We start from the raw sequence: 20,069 nt of genomic DNA on the forward strand, positions 1-20,069 counted from the left end.
TGATTGGTTAAAATGTCTATAAGGCCTGTGGGAAACAGGCTGTGTTTGGGTACATACCTCTGGTCCCAGACCACCAGGTGAAACAGGTACTTGCTGACCTGCTGTTTGCTGGTGTGCTGCGGGGCACAAAGTTCCGCCCCTCCATGGGTCAGAGAGCATGACAGGAAGAAGCCCTCGTAGCTAACAGGAAGAGGAAGAGGAGGTCAGCCAATGGGACAACAGAGTAGATGATAGTCATTATGAAACCCCATTGGCCTATGTATGTAAACGCTATTATTACAAGTAACTGAGGACCAAGTTGGAGTCATGCGAAATGATGCATAACAAGCAAGATTTTCTCCGTGGGTCTGTGTTCAATTCAATCCATGTCTTCTGACTATGGGAAATGAACGGAGTTCTCTTGTGAGTGTGTGTCAGTTGTGTAGTGTATATCAGTGTATGTTAGAGTATACACTGAGTGTACAGAACATTATGAACATTATGCTCTTTCCATGACATAGACTGACCAGGTGAATGTAGGTGAAAGCTATGATTCCTTACTGATGTCATTTGTTAATCAGTGCAGATGAAAGGGGAGGAGACAGGTAAAGAAGGATTTTTAAGCCTTGAGACAATTGAGACGTGGATTGTGTGCCATTCAGAAGGTGAATGGGCAAGACAAAATATTTAAGGGCCTTTGAACGGGGTATGATAGTAGGTGCCAGGCGCACCGGTTTGTGTCAAGAACTGCAACACTGTTTGGTTTTTCACGCTCAACAGATTCCTGTGTGTATCAACAATGGTCCACCACCCAAAGGACATCCCAGCCAACTTGACACAACTGTGGGAAACAATGGAGTCAACATGGGGCAGCATCCCTTGTGGAACGCTTTCAACAGCTTGTAGAGTTCATGCCCCAATAAATTGAGGCTGTTCTGAGGGACAAAGTGGGGGTGCAACTTAATATTAAGAATGTGTTCTTTATTTTTTGTACACTCAGTGTATATGAGTATATGTGACATTTATAATATTATATACTAATACTACAGGGATCATCAACTAGATTCAGGCACGGAACGATTTGTTCTTGAGTGGATGGTGGGACGGCCAGAACAAATAATTACAAATCATTTGTAGACTGCAAATTGACCGCAAGAAGCCCAAACAGATATAATATTTGACTAAAATATAATCATTTCAAACATTGCTTACATTTGTATATGATCACGTGTCTCTCTCTTATGCATGGAAACACTTGGGAACAGATTTCCTAAATTAAAATAACTTGGAACTGATTTCCTGGTGTTTAAAAAACTAATAAAGTCCAACAATGAAATGGGGGGGGGAGAGAATATAGGGGGGCCCAAATAAAAAACAATAAAAACTATAAGTTAAAAATAAGTGGTACATGGTTACCAAACTGGCGGTCAGCGGGATGAACTTGGCCCGCACGCTGCACGTTGGGGAACCGTGTACCACTTATTGCTGACTTATCGTTACTATTATTTACAACGCTACTCCTCTTACTCCGTTTAAGCTAACTTTAAAACGTGCAGACTGGTCTGATATTGTGCTTACAACTTGTTGATACTACATATACTTTTTGAACTATTACACTTTCATTAAACTTCCATCCACTTTCATGGCATTTCTTCAACATTCTAAAGCTTCCATTGTGACATCATGACTTCTAATGTAGCCTGTTGGGCCAGTAACCGAAAGGCTGCTGGATCGAATCCCAGAGCTGACAAGGTCAAAATCTGTTGTTCTGCCTATGAGCAAGGCAGATAACCCACTGTTCTCTGGGCACTGATGACGTAGATGTTGATTAAGGCAGTGCCCCGCACCTCTCTGATTCAGAGGGGTTGGGTTAAATGCGGAAGACACATTTCAGTTGAACGCATTCAGTTGTACAACTGACTAGGTATCCCCCTTTCCTATTCCATTCACTGTGGACGCAACAATACCATTTTTTTTTTTTACACAAATCAGTTACTTTGACCACTTTCCCAATAAGTTATATCAAACTTTAGAGGGTATGACATATTGGTCTACTTACCTGTATTCAAATCTGGAATCAGAAGACAATTATCTGTCACCAATCAAAAGTAGCTGTTTGTCGGAGTAGCTAGAAAAGTAGCTAGCTAACGCCAGCTAACAGCTCTCTCGTGTCTCGTCATTGAGCAGCCCAAACGGAGCCATTGCTATGGATACCAATGCATTTCAATGGCACAAAAGGGCCATAGGCTACAATGGTAAAAAAAAGAGTGTTTGAACCTTTCACCGTTTAAGCTATCAACTCCAACCTAAAGTTGAGATGTATTAGGCGTATTATTATTCAGATGTACTTATTTCAATTAATTACCCATCAGACTGAATAGTAATTAAAGGGTAATAACATTGGGTAATAATGCTACCATGTTATTTTTCTTACAGTGAGATAGGGATTTAACTAGCTATAGCACTCGATCTGAAAACCTTATCACTGCAGATGATATCAACCTCGTGTGGGAGATTATCAGATACTTTTGGTATCAATTATCAGTTTTTCCTGCACACACCTTTAGTGTCTTTCTAACACACACACACACACACACACACACACACACACACACACACACACACACACACACACACACACACACACACACACACACACACACACACACACACACACACACAAGTGCCTAGCAACCAATCAGAGCTCGGCCCCACCCCTCGGGTCAGAGGTCAGGCAGGGTTCCCAGGCTGTCAATCACCCTTTGTTAGGGACCAATCACGTGCCAGCAACAGTTTCAGGGGAGACAAAGGAGACAGCAAACTGGGGTTCAGCGAGGGGAGTGGGGGTGGAGCAGTGGACCATTCACGTGATTGGAAGGGGGTAAGGGAGTGGCAGGACCATTCCAATGCACAGCAGTGGGGACAGGGTAAAGTGCAGGGGCAGAGACAGTGGTCGGGGCAATAAGGCTGTTGGGTGAAGGTTAGGGAATGGTAGGACAGGGGTATAGAATGCATTGGATAGAATGTATGGGAATAGTGAGGTGGCAGTGCATCTGGCCCTGGTTATGGAGCTGTGCCAGGGGAGAAGAGAGGAGAGGAAAGAGCAGTTACTGAGAGGAGACATATGAATGGAGATTCAGGGGGGGGGGGGTTGGGCTGAGCTGAATACACAGGCCAATATAGAGGGAGCGATGTAATGGGAGAAAGAAGGGAAAACGTGGGAGGGAAGAGAGGATAGGGAAGTAAAGGGAAGTGAAAATGGGGAGAAGGGTAAAGGGAGGGGAGGAAAAAGGGGATGAATAGTTTTTTTTGGGGGGGGGGTGGCAGATGAGGCTGTTTCTCAGGGTTCTCTATGTATGCTGCTATGCTCCATAACACCATGTAATCCACTTGGATTATACTGGGGAAATCCAGCCTGAACAGCTGGCCCACAATTGTCATACTTGAGTAAAAGTAAAGATACCTTAATAGAAAAGGACTCAAGTAAAAGTGAGTCACAGAGTAAAATACTACTTGAGTAAAAGTCTAAAAGTATTTAAATATGCTTTAATATTAAAAGAAAATGTCTTTTTTTTTCACTTGCTAAAATATACTTAAATATCAAAAGTAGAAGTATAAATAATTTAAAATGCCTTATATTAAGCAAACGAGATGGCACTATTTGTTTTATTTTATTTATGGACAGCTAGGGGCACACTCCAACACCCAGACATCATTTCCAAATGAAGAATGCGTGTTTACTTAGTCCGCCAGAACAGAGACAGTAGGTATGACCAGAATGTTCTCTTGATAAGTGTGTGAATTGGACCAATTTCCTGTCCCGCTAAGCATTCAAAATGTAATGAGTGAGTACTTTTGGGAATGTATTGAAGTAAAAGTAGTCAAAATTATAAATAGCAAAGTAAAGTGCAGATGCCCCCAAAAACTATTTAAGTAGTACTTTAAAGTATTTTTAGTACTTTACACTACTTGTTACGTGCGTATGTGCGTGCCTGAGTGTACAGTATATGTTTTACCTGGCAGCCCATGTGATGGGGATGCGATGTGCAGCGTAGACGCTGAAAGACAGGACGTTGGTGACCAGGCCTGCTTCCTGTGTGGGTGACGTGTGCCGGTTGCTCTGCACCGTGGTGTGGAAGTTAGCATTGAACGTGCTACAGTACAGCTCCACCAGATCCAAAATGGCTGCCGTCAGCTTCTCCACCACTTTCTCTGCAAGGGGGGAAGTAAACCATTTAGATTCACAGAGCCTTCATTTAGCGGACACTCTCTAAATGAATTCAATTAAAGAGGGCTAAACAACCACTTAACACAAGCTTTAAAAGTAAAACCTTAAATAATAAATGTTAGTAACAATCAGTGTGCAGAACTTAGCATGTATTAAAGATCTCTCCTGAATCACAACAGCTGTCTGTCAGTATTACTCGTTATCTAAGAGTAGAGTCAGAGTAATACACAACACCAAGTCCATGCGCTTAAGAGTTTACTGCCATGTTATCACCATACTGCTAATCCCTGAGAGCTCTTTACTCCTACACTGATCCTATGACCTCTCATACAGTGTGTATTTGACCTCTTAATAGCCTTGTGTTTGTACACTACCAGAGGAGAGTCAAACATCAGCTCCATCATTCATAGGGCTCTGGTCCAAAGCAGTGCACTATGTAGGGAATATGGACCCTGGTCAAAAGTAGTCCACTGTGTAGGGAATAGGATGCCGTTTGGGATTCAGCCATGTCAACACAGCTCATTTGGCTGGGTTTCCACTCTTTACATATGTCTCTTCATACGTCGAGTGGAGCAGCTCAGCCCTGTAGGGAAAACAATATCCAACCTCTCGGGAAATATTACCCCTTTCTTTATGAGGGCAGACAGACGGATAGAGATGCAGATGGATGGAGGAGGTGGTGAGTGTATCTGTGTATCCTGTATGAAATTAGCCATCCTTCCTGTTTGTCGGAGTATAGCTGGGGGAGGTAGGGGATTTGTCTCAAATGGCACCCTATGTAGTGCATTACCTTTGAACAGAGAACAATGGGCCCTGGTCAGAAGTAGTGTAATATAAAGGAAACGGGGTGCCTTTTGGGACCCAACCAGAGAAATCGATAAAGAGGGACATCCGTGGCGTACGTCACAGCGAGTCAAGGACACTTCCGCTCTGACACGAGGTAGGGCTACTGTGACAGACCAGTGTGCCTGCTTAGCAGTTTAGCTTCTTCCCCATCTGGGTACACTGTCCGTACAACGGCTCAAACCAGGTTCCTATGCCACGCAAACACACCTGACCGCCCGCTTCACAACGTACTTGCGCTGCTGAAAAGCTTGTAATTCGGTGACGTGAGTGGAGACATTTCAAGCTGTTGGGAGAGCTTAAGGTATGATCTTAAAGGGATAATTCACCCAAATTACAAAAAATACATATTGGTTTCCTTACCCTATAATCAGTCTATGGACAAGGTATGAGAGCAATCCATGCTTTGGTTTAGTTTCCCTGGTTTCCACATGCTATCGCTTTAGCATTCATGGCACAAATCCCATTTAAAAAATATATATATACACTTGAAGTTGGGAAGTTTACATACACTTAGTTTGGAGTCATTAAAACTTGTTTTTCAACCACTCCACAAATTTCTTGTTAACAAACTATAGATTTGGCAAGTCGGTTAGGACATGTACTTTGGAGAAATGTCCTCTAGTCTAATGAAACAAAAATAGAACTGTTTGGCCATAATGACCATTGTTATGTTTGGAGGAAAAAGGGGGATGCTCGCAAGCCGAAGAATACCATCCCAACCGTGAAGCACAGGGGTGGCAGCATTATGTTGTGGGGGTGCTTTGCTGCAGGAGGGACTGGTGTACTTCACAAAATAGATGGCATCATGAGGAAGGAAAATTATGCGGATATATTGAAGCAACATCTCAAGACAACAGTCAGGAAGTTAAAGCTTGGTCGCAAATGGGTCTTCCAAATGGACAATGACCCTAAGCATACTTCCAGATTTGTGGCAAAATGGCTTAAGGACAACAAAGTCATGGTATTCGAGTGACCATCAAAAAGCCCGACCTCAATCCTATAGAAAATGTGTGGGCAGAACTGAAAAAGAGTGTGTGAGCAAGGAGGCCTATAAACCTGACTCAGTTACACCAGCTCTGTCAGGAGGAATGGGCCAACATTCACCCAACTTACTGTGGGAAGCTTGTGGAAGGCTACCCGAAATGTTTGACCCAAGTTTAACAATTTAAAGGCAATTCTACCAAATAGTAATTGAGTGTATGTAAACTTCTGACCCACTGGGAATGTGATGAAAGAAATAAAGCTGAAAGAAATCATTCTCTCTATTATTCTGACATTTCACATTCTGACCTAAAACAGGGAATTTTTACTAGGATTAAATGTCAGGAATTGTGAAAAACTGAGTTTAAATGTGTTTGGTTAAGGTGTATGTAAACTTCTGACTTCAACTGTATATTTAACCAGGCAAGTAAGTTAAGAAAAAAATCTTATTTACAATGACGGCCTAGGAACAGTGGGTTAACTGCCATGCTCATGGGCAGAAAGACAGATTTTTACCTTGACAGCTCTGGGATTTTATCTAGCAACCTTTCGGGTACTGGCCCAACACTCTAACCACTAGGCTACCTGCCACCCACATTCAAGTCAAAGAACCGATATCAGCATTTTTCGAGCATCATGAGAAATGCTAATATCGGTCCCGTGACTTAAAACATTAGCATGTGCAAACAGTGCCAATGAAACTAAACCGAAGCATGGATTGCAGTCATGCATTGTCCATAAACTGCTTACACAGTAAGGAAACCAATGCGTCATTTGATAATTTGGGTGAACTATCCCTTTAATTCTGTCACACTACTGTACAGACCTGTCCATCATCCCATGACCCTATAATCCGGCGATCCTCCTCTCCATCTGTCCTCTTTCTCCCATCTATAGTGCCATATCATCTCCTTCTTTCCTCCCCGTCCTTACTTCCTCTTCTCTTTCCCATCCTCTCTCTGTCTTCTTTCTCCTTCCTCTTCCCCTCCGCCTGTCCTGTCTTTCATCCCCTACGCTACAGTATCTGTGTGTGTGTTATATTCTGTGTGGTGGCACAGTAAGACACGAGGAACCTACCTCTGTTCTCTTTGATGGCCAGCAGTGACGGATCCTGTGAAGAGACACTCACACAGTTACAGAACTGATCTAAGCTCAGTTTTGTTTTTTAAGGTTACATTAGAGCTGTGCCTAAAGGTCATTTCTATCTGAAATGTGGCAGTGTGTGTATGTGTCTACCTTCTGGACTCTAGGCTGCAGACGACAGGGGCATGCTGGGAGCTGGTTGAGGGCAGAAGTGATGTCAGGCGTTTCCACAGCAGCCAGCGAGCTGCAGAGAGCCTTCACTGATTGGACCAACCGTTCCACATGCAACACAAGCTCCACCTTCAGAGGGGGGAGGGAGAACAGAGCGATTTCAACCTCACACATACACTTTCAAAATAAAAAGAGCCAAACATGTTTGCTTTTGTTTGTGTGTGTGTGTGTGTGTGAAAGACAGTGTGTGTGTGTGTGTGCGTGCCGTGCATGTGCATTTGTGTGTGTGTCTGTGCCTGCGTGCGTATGCGTGTTTGTGTGCGCGTGTGTAGTAGGTTACCTCTGATAGTAGAAAGGACTCAGCCTCGTTGTGAAAGGTATCCAGGAGCAGAGTCAAAGCCTCTCTGTTCAAACACAAGTCAATATCAACAACACTAACCAGGTTTCTATCCAACCTTTGTACGAGAGTAAAGTGCAAGTCAGAATTTGGAAACCTTCAAGTTTGTCTGTAAACTTTCCAAATGTCGACAAACAAAACACACTAGACGAGGTGGGATCTTTTTGAGTCGGTAAAACATTTCTTATGCAACAAATGGTGGTGGAAACCCCTTTATGTGCAAATATTGATAAAATAACCATCACATCGGCGAATGCTTGGAGTCACACTATGACATATGTGGTCCTCCCATTAAAATGTTGTTTTGATGTGCATTGCATCATTACGCACAGCCTTTAATCCGCATCAAGTCAATTATGATGGAAACACATTTCTGTTGGGAAAACGCGCATATTGTTTTTATGCAGATATTAGAATATTCGCATGAAAATCTGTCCCCAATTGGACGGAAACTAGCTACTATCAAGGGTATGAAAGTCCCAGCTTAAGGCCTTTAACTGCTTTCTAATGCAATTTGTGGTGTGAGAAATCTAGGCCCCTCCCCCTCACCTAGTAACGGTCTGTCTGATTGGTCGTTCCTGCAGCAGAATGCCGTGGTTCATCGTAGAGGGCGTGTCATCATCATCCTCCTGTCAAATACAAAATAACGGCACGATGAGTGTGTGCGTACGATTGTCTGTGTGTGTGTGTGTGTGTGTCGTGTGCATGCGTGTTGTGTGCCATGTGTGTGTGAGTGTCGTATATGTGGGCATGGGTGTTGTGTGCCGTGTGTGTGTGTGTGTGTGTGTGTGCATGGGTGTGCACACCGTGCGGCCAAGTTCTGTGTTGATAGAGCCTCTCTTGGTAAGGAAAAGACGGATGTCCCAGTCAAACTTCAGACACAGCTGGATATACTCCAACTCTGCCAACGTCTGGGAACTGAGGGGAGAGAGAGAGAGAGAGAGAGAGAGAGAGAGAGAGAGAGAGAGAGAGAGAGAGAGAGAGAGCATAAACCCTGCTACTGTCAAAGAAGATGGATAAATTAAGATAGTTCACTCAGGCCATTTACCAATTCAAAAACAAAAAATTGCAGTTCCTGTCTACTTAAGGGGGTGGCTCTCCCATAGATACCAATGCGAAATCAGCTGGGTTCGGTCTAATTAGTTCATGGATTTCTATTGAAACAGAAAAAAAGGAAGGCGTGGGCTGTCTTGTTTCCTCTTCCGTCTCTGCTACTGTCAAGCCCTGGGATTGTAACAAACCATGACCTCAGCACACAGAGGAAGTCCTAACCTATTTTACCAGCTGCAGGTTGTCAGGGGAAAACCCACTTCCTGCTGCTGCTCAGCCATGTCCACACACACACACACACACACACGAACAAGGAAAATAAAAACAAATGGAAAGACAGACATACACACATATGTGCAGCTGCTCTGAGCTAGAAATAAAACACACACACGTGCACAGACTCAAAAACATGGTGCGCACACACACACACACATATATATATGCTCAGATTCACTGGACAGGAATGGAGCTTACTGTAAAACACATTCAAACACTAGCTGGCTGTTTCTCTCTAGAGGAAGACTTTAGACAAGAGTGGGAGTGTGTGTGTGTGTGTGTGTGTGTCGGGGTGCGTGTGGTTGGGGGATGAAAGGTCACGTTGGCCCACAACTGTGAGTGTGTGTGCGTGTGCGTGTGCGTGTGTGTATAGAATAGTTGGTTTTTACTGGGGAAATCCCCTGAGGTTTAGGTCGGCCCTCAGACATCAGCAGAGCTTGTTAAAAAACGGCCATAATTGAGGCCTTCAGTTATATGAGTGTGTATATCTGGACCACAAACCACACACACACTCCAGCTCTCTCTCTCCCTCAGTTTACCAACAACCCACTGCCCTGTTCTTTTTTGATAAATCCTAAAAGCATTCCTATAGCCTGGGCCTCACTCACTCACACACACATACACGTTTTCCTATCCTTGTGGGGACCAAACAATTGATTCACATTCAAAATCCTATTTTCTCTAACACCTAACCCCTAACCCTTAACCCTAACCTTAAATCCTAACCTTAAATACTAACCCCAACCCTAAACCTAACCCTTAATTGTAACCCCAACCCTAATTGTAACCCTAAACCTAACCCCTTTTCCTTTGTTTTACTAACCTTGTGAGGACGTCTGGTCCCCACAAGGATAGTAGAACCACAAACAGAAACACAAGGTTGAGAAATGCATACAGTACACACACAAACACATATGGCTGAGAGTACGAGTGTATAGTCAAGGTCTATGTGATTTTTCCAAGGCAAGGCTCTCCTCAGTTTATCTGAGGGGGATTTCTCTGGCTCTCAGTCATATAGAACAGCTGTTTGTGTATTCACATGCATGTGTGTGTGTGTGTGTGTGTGTGTGTGTGTGTGTGTGTGTGTGTGTGTGTGTGTGTGTGTGTGTGTGTGTGTGTGTGTATGTGTGTGTGTGTGTGTGTGTGTGTGTATGTGTGTGTGTGAGTACATGTGCTCTCTACCTCCCAGTCCCACCCTCTGGGCCCAACTAACATGGCTGGTGACGTGTTATGATTAGTTGGCTCTCCTCTACTCATTCCACCCTGTGCTTGGCCTGTTCCATGGAGGAGTGAGGGGCAGGGGGGCACCATCGCTGCCGCAGCCCAGCCAGGGTGAGCTCTACTGGGCAGAGAGTTGGCAGACTGCCCCCTGGCAACCATCCATAATGGGGTGGGCGTGGAGCCCGGAGAGAGAGGGGGATGGGCAGGGGAGAAGGGAAAGAGAGGGAAGGCGTGGGAGGAGAGAAAGAGGGGAAGCAGCATAGTGTAACGGTGCCAATGGAGTGTGGACTGACAGGGCATGTGTATGTGTGGAGCTCATCCAGCAGTGAAGGAAATTAAAGGGATACGTCAGGATATTGGCAATGAGGCCCTTTATCTACTTCCCCCAGAGACAGATGAACTCGTGGACACCACTTCTCCGTCTCTGTGTTCAGTATGAAGGAAGTTCGAGGTAGTTTCATGGAGCCAATGCTAATAAAGTTGGTATCCACGACTTCATCAGACTCTGGGGAAGTTGATAAATGGGCCTCATTGCCAAAATCCCGAAGTATCCCTTTAAAAACACTCAAAAGCCAAATCCCAGCCGCCTCTTCCAGCATTCACACATACTGTAGACAGATGGGCGAGAGGGGTGGAGATACAGAGAGAGGGAGAAGAGGTTGAGGAGAGAAAGGGACGAGAGAATTGCTCCTTACTTCTCTAGGAACTCAGCTTGACCGCAGACCTTGAGCAGGTAGTGGTCGACGTCGATGTGGTCCAGGTCCTCATTAGCATAACACAACGTCTGGTAGATCAACAAGTCCACTGTAGATGACCCTTGGAGAGAGACGTGGGGAACAGAACGTAAATTACAGTACATGACAGTAACAAAAGCAGAGGAAGAGAGAGAGAGGGTGGATGGGAGAGTGAAGCGATAGAGAGAGAGAGAGAGAGAGAGAGAGAGAGAGAGAGGTGGATGTATGTGGGTGGGTGTGTGGGTTCTTTGATTCAACCTCTCTGGACTGAGTCGGTACACACCGACCCAACTATTCTATTGACCGGAAGAGTCACAGGGACAGATGTACTGAAATAAATGATTCAGACTGATGGACTGCTGTGTTGTTGACTTTTGTAGTTTATCTTACAGAATGAATAAGAGGGAAACAACCACTTTGAGACAGGGGGGTGAGACAGAGAGACAAAGACAGAGAGAGATAGGGAAAGAAAGAGGGATAGAAATAGAGAGAGAATGTTTACTGTTTACTTGGCCAGTTCGATCTCTCTGAGTGAGAGCAAACATACACTCTCCAGCCATCATGAGTCATGAGTTGACCTTACTGTACCCACAGCACATAGTCTGACACACATTAAGGGAGACAGGGTGAGGTAGAGAGAGAGAAAGATGGGCAGAGAGAGAGGAGACCTTCATAGCATGAACAGTGAGGTTTCCAAAGCGGTCTCCCATTCCCCTTCCCTTAAATCTCCCCATCTTTCTCCCTTCCTCCCAGACCGATGAATGAGGCCAGATTAGACAGTTGGTTGGCTGAGATCCGGTCAGTGTAATTCCATTAAGGGAACTCCAACCACATGTTTTCCCACTCAGGACTGAGCGAAGCAGACATGACATTCGCTGAGGATGTGTGTATGAAAGTGATCTCTGTGCTGATGAACCTGCGGGGCGTGTGAGTGTGTGTGTTTGCGAGTGAGTGGGAGTATGTGCATCTTACCATCACAGGTGAATGTGAGTGGTTCTCTGATGTGGTCGCTGATGACCGTAACTTTGACGCTGACCCCTAGCCCCTGTTGCAACTCTTCAGGCCCCACTGAAGGCGACCACACAAACCCAGAGTTGTTAGAGGGGTCGCTGCTTGGATACGCCGACCGCAACCTGAAAACAACACAACCACCACACAGGGATGGTTATTAAAGGGTAATAAATATCTGACTGTGAATTAACCACAACACACAGTTATGGTTATAACTGCTTATAGTCAGCCTGACCACAATACAACCACAACAAAACCACAGCACAGGAATGGTTCTAAACAGCCTGACTGGGGCGAGAGGGTAAATTTGGGTCCAATCACAAATCAACCCCTAAACGCTACGACCAATGCACTTGTAGATATTTGAGAGGATCTGACAGGTGTGAACAATATGGTAAAAGCTTCATCTTGCCCTCTGATAGGCCAGGTGGAAGTTTCACCATATGGTATATACCAATCAAATCCCCTCAGATCTCCACGAGTGCATAGGGCGTTTGGCTTAGGAGTTGCTTTGGGATTGGGCCGTACACTTACACGTCGAGCATGTGACAGAAGGCGGCCACCTCCTCATCTCTTTCCTCCGACACCTGGAAGAGCTCATAGCCGAAACCATTAAGCCTGGGGGCCAGAGACACCTGCCAATCACACACAGACACAGGAACCATCAGTCACAGAACTGACTGTAACAGAGCATTCAGAGTCACGGAACAGAACACAGCTGGACTGGACTGCGTTGGAATAGACTGACTTGACTGGAGTAAGCTGGAGACAAGCCTAGACCTTTCAAGGATTGTTTATTTGTGTCTAGGTTTGACTATGGAAACACGGGAGGGTGTGAGGTAACACTAGATGTGAATTAATGCTGTGTCATGCAAAGTAACGTAGTGAATCTGTTGTGAGCCTGTCATAGAGCGAGTAGTTACCGGGTCGGCCGACACTCTGCGCTGGTTCTTGTTGCTCTTCTGGATAGGTACGTAAGTGCGGGGGGGCACCTGAGGGGGAAGGGTCTTACTCCGAGCCACCGGCTTCCCTGATTGGTCCCCGTTGGCCCGCCTACCCCTTGGCGCCAGCCAATCCCCATTGAGCTTGGAGAGGGCGTCATTGAGGCTCTCGTAGTTGTGCATCTCCCCTGACGACAGTTTGGGCTGGTCTACCTCAGGGGTGAACAGGTTGACATCCCGGGGCGCCACAGTGCGTCGGGAGGGTGGGAAGGGCTCAGTGGAGGGGGGTAGAGGGGTCCTTGGGGGTACAGCAGGAGGAGGGTCATCCGGAGGAGGGGGGAAGCCTTTAAGCAGAGTAAGAGGAGAACCATAGCTAGACCCTGAGTGCCCATAGCTGGAGTTCAGGTAGTCCCCCTTCCCTGAACTCTCCAGGATATAGAGGGGCTCTTTGCTGTAGCTTCCCAGAGGAGGAGTGGCCCTGGTTGGGGAGGGACGTGGGGAGTGGGACCCCCCAGGCTGAAGGTGGTTGAGGAATGGGTCCGAACCAGACAGCCCTCTTAGCAAACTCCCTCCTGGAGGAAGAGGGCTGGGGCAGGGTGGGAGGGGGCGATCGATCTGGCTCTGGCCCTCCCTAGGGGGTAGCGTAGGTAACTTCCCAACCCCCTGGCAGCTGGTCCCCTGGCTGTCCCCACCCTTGTCCTGTTTAAGTCTTGACAGGGCATCATACTCCATCTGTAGAGCTTCAGCCATAACCAACTCTCTCTGGCTCAGGCCCAGGGAATCCAGTCCCCAGGGGCCTTCACCGTCCTTCTGAGTCTGTGCTGCCGACATGGTCCTACAGGGGAAGCCACCACCAACAGAAGAGGAGGAGGATGACACTGGTTCTAGGGCTTCCAGAGAAGAGACATGGGCCTCAGAATACGCTCTGTGGAGCGAGAGAGAGAGAGGTAATCAGAAAGAGTCAAAATAAGAGGAAGTAGTCAAAGTGAGACAGAGGGATGCATTTCGGTTCTGCCATTCAGACCACAGATATCAAGTGCTCTCAGTTTCAGGTGTATTCTACAAAAACACAGCTGATTCTAGGGCTGGGAATGGCCAGTGACCTCACAATATGATATGTATATTGTGATTCTTACGATTCTATATGTATTGTGATTCTATACTGCGATTTAATTGTAATTTGATGTTCCAAACATATTGCTCACTGTAAACTAAGTGTACGAAACATTATGAACACCTGCTCTTTCCATGACATAGACTGACCAGGTGAATCCAGGTGAAAGCTATGATCCCTTATTGATGTCACTTGTTAAATCCACGACATATCCGCAACATATTGAGCCAGTTCTGTTTTGTACACCCGCAATTTGATGAAGGGAAAGGGACATCTGTTACAAAACACCTACATGAATTGTAATGACATTCTGCGATTGTCATTCGGCCTACACTTGTAGCCCGAATTGATGCGTCCAAGCGTGCCTTGGTCTCGGCCACTCATCTCCATGAGCGTCTCGGCCACTCATCTCCGCGAGCGTCTCGGCCACTCGTCTCCGCCTTGATAAAATGTAAGTGTTCTCCTCAAACCACAATGAAATTTGTCAGTGAATATCACCTGGTTTCCAGTCAATTGAAGGATTTTTTTGTATCGACTTGGTGCTGCCTATCTTGGACAGGACGCTCTTGAAAAAGAGATTTTAAATCTCAATGAGTCCTTCCTGGTTAAATAAAGGTTTAATAATAATAAATAAAAATGGCAAAATGTTAATGTGGCTGACATGCAGTAATGTTAAATAATAGTTTAACAACCTATAGTTTTTTGGGCATGTTGTATTTATGTTGCCGGGACGCCGTACCGGAATGACTTACTTTCACCCCTGTTATGATCAGTCATGGAAATAAAAGTTGAAAACACGTTGGTTCACTACTTAAAAAGAAGTTGGTGAACAAGGATGAAGGATGAAGGCTATAGGATGAAAAATATTGGCGTTTTGGAGCAGGTAGAGACGACTAGGGCTAGCTTACGCTACTTAGCAAAACATGTATTTTTATTACAAATCAATACTTGGAGTCAAAGTTTCTATATAATATCGTCCAAAATAATATTGCGATATACAAGGACCAATCAAATCCACGATGCTTGGAACATGGCTGGAATCACGCAATCCAGACATGAACATGGAATTATTCGGCAATATTCAAAAATCTATTGAATTTATTAGAAAAGGTGTTGATTATGATAAGGCATGAACAATATGCATTAGTCATTTTGTATTTTCCTTCAACTTTCTGACGAGGCATCGGCGCGGGAACGCCTCTGTCTGTGTGTGCATGTTTGTCTACCGCTTTGTGTAGCCGTTAGCAATGATGCTAATGATCACCGTCTTCTGCTAGATGAAAAGGCCTCAACAAAGTAGAGTACAGAGTACGTCAACCTGGCAGAAAGATGTGATTATTTGCATCAATCCAGCGGGGATTTGTTTAAGTCACCTCATTGTAAATAAGAATAGAATGTTTCTAAACCCACTTCTACATTAATGTGAACGCTACCATGATTACGGATAATCCTGAATGAATCGTGACAATGATGAGTGAGAAAGTTAGACGCACAAATAGTGTACCCCCCCAAAAAATGCTAAGCTCCCCTGTTACTGTAATCGCGAGAGGTTAGCATGTCTTTGGGGTACAATATTTGTGCGTCTTAACTTTCTCACTCCAAAATGACACAATACATTATTTACGATACATTTTCTACAAAATAATCCGAAAAACAATCAAAACAAACAGCAAATGCATCCAAAAATGTTGTAGAGTCACAAGCTTGATGAGTTATTGGTCCCTATGAATATGGGACCTTACTTAACTTTTTACTACTTTAAATACACAAGTGAATTTGTCCTAATACTTTTGGTCCACTAATATTGTCTCTAATATTGCTTGTCTCTTCATGGTGTGCACTTGAATTAAAATGGTATTTACACCCCACCAAAAAAAAAAAAAATCTAGGATTTTTCCCAGACCTCAAAAGTGGTCTCCTGTTGTGGTTTAAGCATTGCTGTGGACTTTAAAAAATCTAATTAAAAAAGTGTGACTGAAAGAAAAAAGAAAAACTGGGAAAAATCTGAATCCTGGAGAAACTAAAAATGGTGAAAACAGAATTTGGGAAAAAAACGAACCAGTTTTTTTACAGCCCTAGATATGTAACTGATTCCCCCTTTTCTTCACTTTTCCGTGATTTGGAGGACTGCATAAACTGCTTACTAACCACTATTTAAAGAACAAAAGGTCTTACACAGGACAGGCCGCATGTAACAATTGACACATGGTTCACAAACTGCGACTAGGTACTAATGTTTAGTAAAACAGACGTGGCTGGTTCAGACAGGAGACTGCAGCTCAGCAGTGTCACAGCCCAGATTCCTGACCTCCCATGGACATGTTTAACCCATAATGTGGCCTCTCACACACACACACACACGCACACACAGCATGCATGCAAGGCGCAAAACATGCACATGTCCCACAGCACACAAAAAAAAAAAACAGAGGAAGTGCTCTGCAAACTCGCTATAACTGTGTGAGGAAGATAAGCTGGGGCAGCATTCTCTAACCCAGTGTTCACCAAACGGTCGATTGTTAAAAAATGTCTATTAAAAAAATAAAACAATTATGTTGACAGTAGGGGCACTTGTTTCAGCTGCCCTGCGTGCCGGGTAGGCGAAGTGTTCCCATTTTTAACCATGTCATTCGTCTGAAGGTACAAACTACCCGACGTGCCCGGAGAGAAAATCAAGTGCACCTATAGGCTACCGCCTCGTCAATGTAACGGCCGTTGTTGGTGGAGGAAGGTGAGGACCAAAGAGCTGCGTGGTACTTGTTCATGTTATTTAATTCACCCGAACAACATCTAACAAAGAAACAAAAAGCACAACCGAAACAGCTCCGTCAGGTGCAAACCACACACTAAACAGAAAGTATAATCACCCACGCCTCAAGGGTGAAAACAGGCTGCCTAAGTATGGTTCTCAATCAGGGACAACGATTGACAGCTGCCTCTGATTGAGAACCATACCAGGCCAAACACAGAAATACCAAATCATAGAAAAAGGAACATAGACAACCCACCCAACTCACGCCCTGACCACTTGGCATTTGGCATACCCCGATCAGGACCTAACATAAGTATAACTCAGAGTAGGCTATTCTGTTCTTCTGAAAAAGACTACATTTTCTTCATATCGTGCTTCATTAGACTCGTCTAAAATAATAATGGATTTATTGTGATGGTGTACATTACATGGATTCCTTAGACCTTTTAATATGTAGATGTGCCAAAGGCCTGCATCAGTGGCGTCTAGGCTATGTGTGGAAGCCAGGAGATGCTAAACGTGTTTAAGTTAATTAATGATCAATTACCGTGAGACCGACAGTTATTTGCTTGACAATCACTGGCTGACAAAATGTTGTGACCACCACAGCCCTAATTGGGCCTATAGCCTACTTTTTAATAGGTTACTGTGTCTCTAACCCTATATACTACTTTCTCTCCCCCTCTCACACAGTTTACAACACTTTGTGAAGGTACATATGACAGCTCTCTTCCCTACAAACCTCTCTATTCTCGTTAAAGACTCCAGCCACCAAAGCCATAGGCTTTTCTCGCTGCAAGCGGTACCGATGCATCAAGTCTGACACCAACAGGCTACTGAACAGCTTCTATCCCCAAGCCACAAGACTGCTAAAATAGCCTTTTGCACTCACTACACAATCACGCACACTGACTCTCCAACATACAATAATACGCACATACTTTTACACTGATTCTACACACACGCGCTCATACACACACTCACAGACAATAATTTACGCTGATGCTACTCGGTTTATCATATATCCTGATGCCTTAACCCTATACAGTGCATAAGGAAAGTATTCAAAGAAAAAACTGATTTTTAGAAATGTTTGCAAATGTATTACAATTTAAAAAAAACTGAAATATCACATTTACATACATATACAGACCCTTTACTCAGTACTCTGTTGAATCACCTTTGGTGCAGCCTCGAGTCTTCTTGGGTACGACGCTACACGCTTGGCACACCTGTATTTGGGGAGTTTCTCCCACTTATCTCTGCAGATCCTGTCAAGCTCTGTCAGGTTGGATGGGGAGCGTCGCTGCAAAGCTATTTTCAGGTTTCTCCAGAGATGTTTGATCGGGTTCAAGTCCAGGCTCTGGCTGGGCCAATCAAGGTCATTTAGAGACTTGAATGCTTGGCATTCAGGCCAAAGAGTTCAATCCTGGATTCATCAGACCAGTGAAATCTTGTTTCTCATGGTCCGAGTTCTTTAGGTGCTTTTCGGGCAAACTCAAAGAGGGCTGTCATGTGCCTTTTACTGAGGAGTAGCTTCTGTCTGGTCACTCTACCATAAAGGTCACCTCCTTGACCAAGGCCCTTCTCCCCCGATTGCTCAGTTTGGCCAGCTTTAGGAAGTGTCTCTGTGGTTTGGTACCCTTCTCCAGATCTGTGCCTTGACACAATCCCGTCTCTGACAATTCCTTCGACCTCATGGCTTGATTTTTGCACTTACATGCACTGTCAACTGTGGGCCCTTATATAGGCAGGTGTGCCTTTCCAAATCATGTCCAATCAATTGAATTTACCACAGATGAAATCTAATCAAGTTGTAGAAACATCTCAAGGATGATAAATGGAAACAGGATGCACCTGAGCATAGCTTAGGGCTGTCCCCAACCACAACAAAAAATATTGGTTGACCTAGAGTCGTCTTTTCTTTCGACCAATTGATTGGTTGAAATTTTAAAACATGTATTTTTCCCTACATAGACACCCCCCTATGTGTTTTAATAAAATCAACTCTATGTAGGCTACTGAGCTTGTCTGATGCTTTAAGCACACTGTGATTGAATAATTAAGACACACAAATGACTCGAAGGAGCCAGAGATCAAGATAACCTAACCAGAAAATAAATAAACAGTTCCTGACCCTCTTCCTCCCACTGCTGTTGGCCCTCACATATTATGCTGTTACGCTCCTGTTGATACGCTTCTAATAGGCTACATTAGGGGTCTGTACCCTTTTCTATTTGGAGTGCAAATGTATCTTACAATTTCATTATCATTATCATGTGGTTAATCATAATTCTAAATGTAACTTCTATTGCCATTGCAAATTATGTAAAAATAGCCTACATAAAGCCAACAAATAAAAAGATTGCAGCCTGCAGGTTGAAAATATCCTAATAAAAATAAATATCATATAAATCAAAATTGGCTATGCATGCCCTGTCTGCAAGGAACTTGCAACATTGTATAAAATATTCTGGGCCCTCAGAGTTTCCTGCTCCAGTGAGCGCCGGCCAGACATAGCTGTAGGCTATTTGCACAATGGATAAGAAGTAATCAAGTCAACCTATTTTTAATGACGTTTACATTACATTTTTCCCCCACTTTTTATACTGAGTGGTTATCGAAAGGGAGAGCGCTGGAAAGATTTTTAAAATACGCTACGTTTGCGCACAGGCTAGGTAGCCTAGGCCTACTTCTATGTATAATCAGGTCAGCGTCCTTACTCAACATTGACAGGAGCTCTACAAACGGGAATGAATAAATTGACAACTCCTAAATGGACTGACATGAACAGAAACTTTCTCCTCACAAGTGTAGCCTAGGTTGTGCAGTGAGCAAACAACGTGTCCACTCTGACAAAGGGAATGGTAGAAGACTGTCATAATAGTAATATATTGAAACCATTAACAACAATTACCATAAACAAACAAGCATTGTAGATTAGAAATGATGGGAATTAACTGTAACTGTTCTACTGGTGTGCCATCCCCGCAGCCTCGGCAATGGATTAGTCCACTGAGATAGACGTGAATCCGACCGGTGTCTCATGTGCCATAAAAAATAAAATAAATAAAATTAAAAAAAAAAAAAATATATATATATACATATATTCTATTATATACAGTCGAAGTCAGAAGTTCACATTCACTTAGGTTGGAGTCATTAAAACTAGTTTTTCAACAACTCCACAAATTTCTTGTTAACAAACTATAGTTTTGGCAAGTTGGTTAGGACATCTACTTTGTGCATGACACAAGTCATTTTTCCAACAATTGTTTACAGACA

At 44.1% G+C, this 20,069-nt stretch overlaps 1 protein-coding gene across 1 annotated transcript in view; it reads right to left on the minus strand.

The window, feature by feature from the left end:
• Positions 1-20,069, minus strand: part of LOC139370869 (phosphatidylinositol-4-phosphate 3-kinase, catalytic subunit type 2 beta) — a 66,233-nt gene that overhangs the window by 34,932 nt on the left and 11,232 nt on the right. Inside the window, exons 2-12 of the mRNA XM_071110703.1 lie at positions 12,901-13,843; positions 12,512-12,612; positions 11,939-12,099; positions 10,928-11,048; positions 8,492-8,603; positions 8,235-8,314; positions 7,629-7,692; positions 7,271-7,417; positions 7,112-7,145; positions 3,996-4,191; positions 58-180 (exon numbers count right to left, since the gene is read on the minus strand). Of these exons, the coding sequence (XP_070966804.1) occupies positions 58-180; positions 3,996-4,191; positions 7,112-7,145; positions 7,271-7,417; positions 7,629-7,692; positions 8,235-8,314; positions 8,492-8,603; positions 10,928-11,048; positions 11,939-12,099; positions 12,512-12,612; positions 12,901-13,749 (1,988 nt within the window). The 5' untranslated portion in view covers positions 13,750-13,843. The remainder of the gene's footprint in view (positions 1-57; positions 181-3,995; positions 4,192-7,111; positions 7,146-7,270; positions 7,418-7,628; positions 7,693-8,234; positions 8,315-8,491; positions 8,604-10,927; positions 11,049-11,938; positions 12,100-12,511; positions 12,613-12,900; positions 13,844-20,069) is intronic.

This window comes from Oncorhynchus clarkii, chromosome 17 (genome assembly GCF_045791955.1).
Source record: "Oncorhynchus clarkii lewisi isolate Uvic-CL-2024 chromosome 17, UVic_Ocla_1.0, whole genome shotgun sequence".
NCBI lineage: Eukaryota > Metazoa > Chordata > Actinopteri > Salmoniformes > Salmonidae > Oncorhynchus > Oncorhynchus clarkii.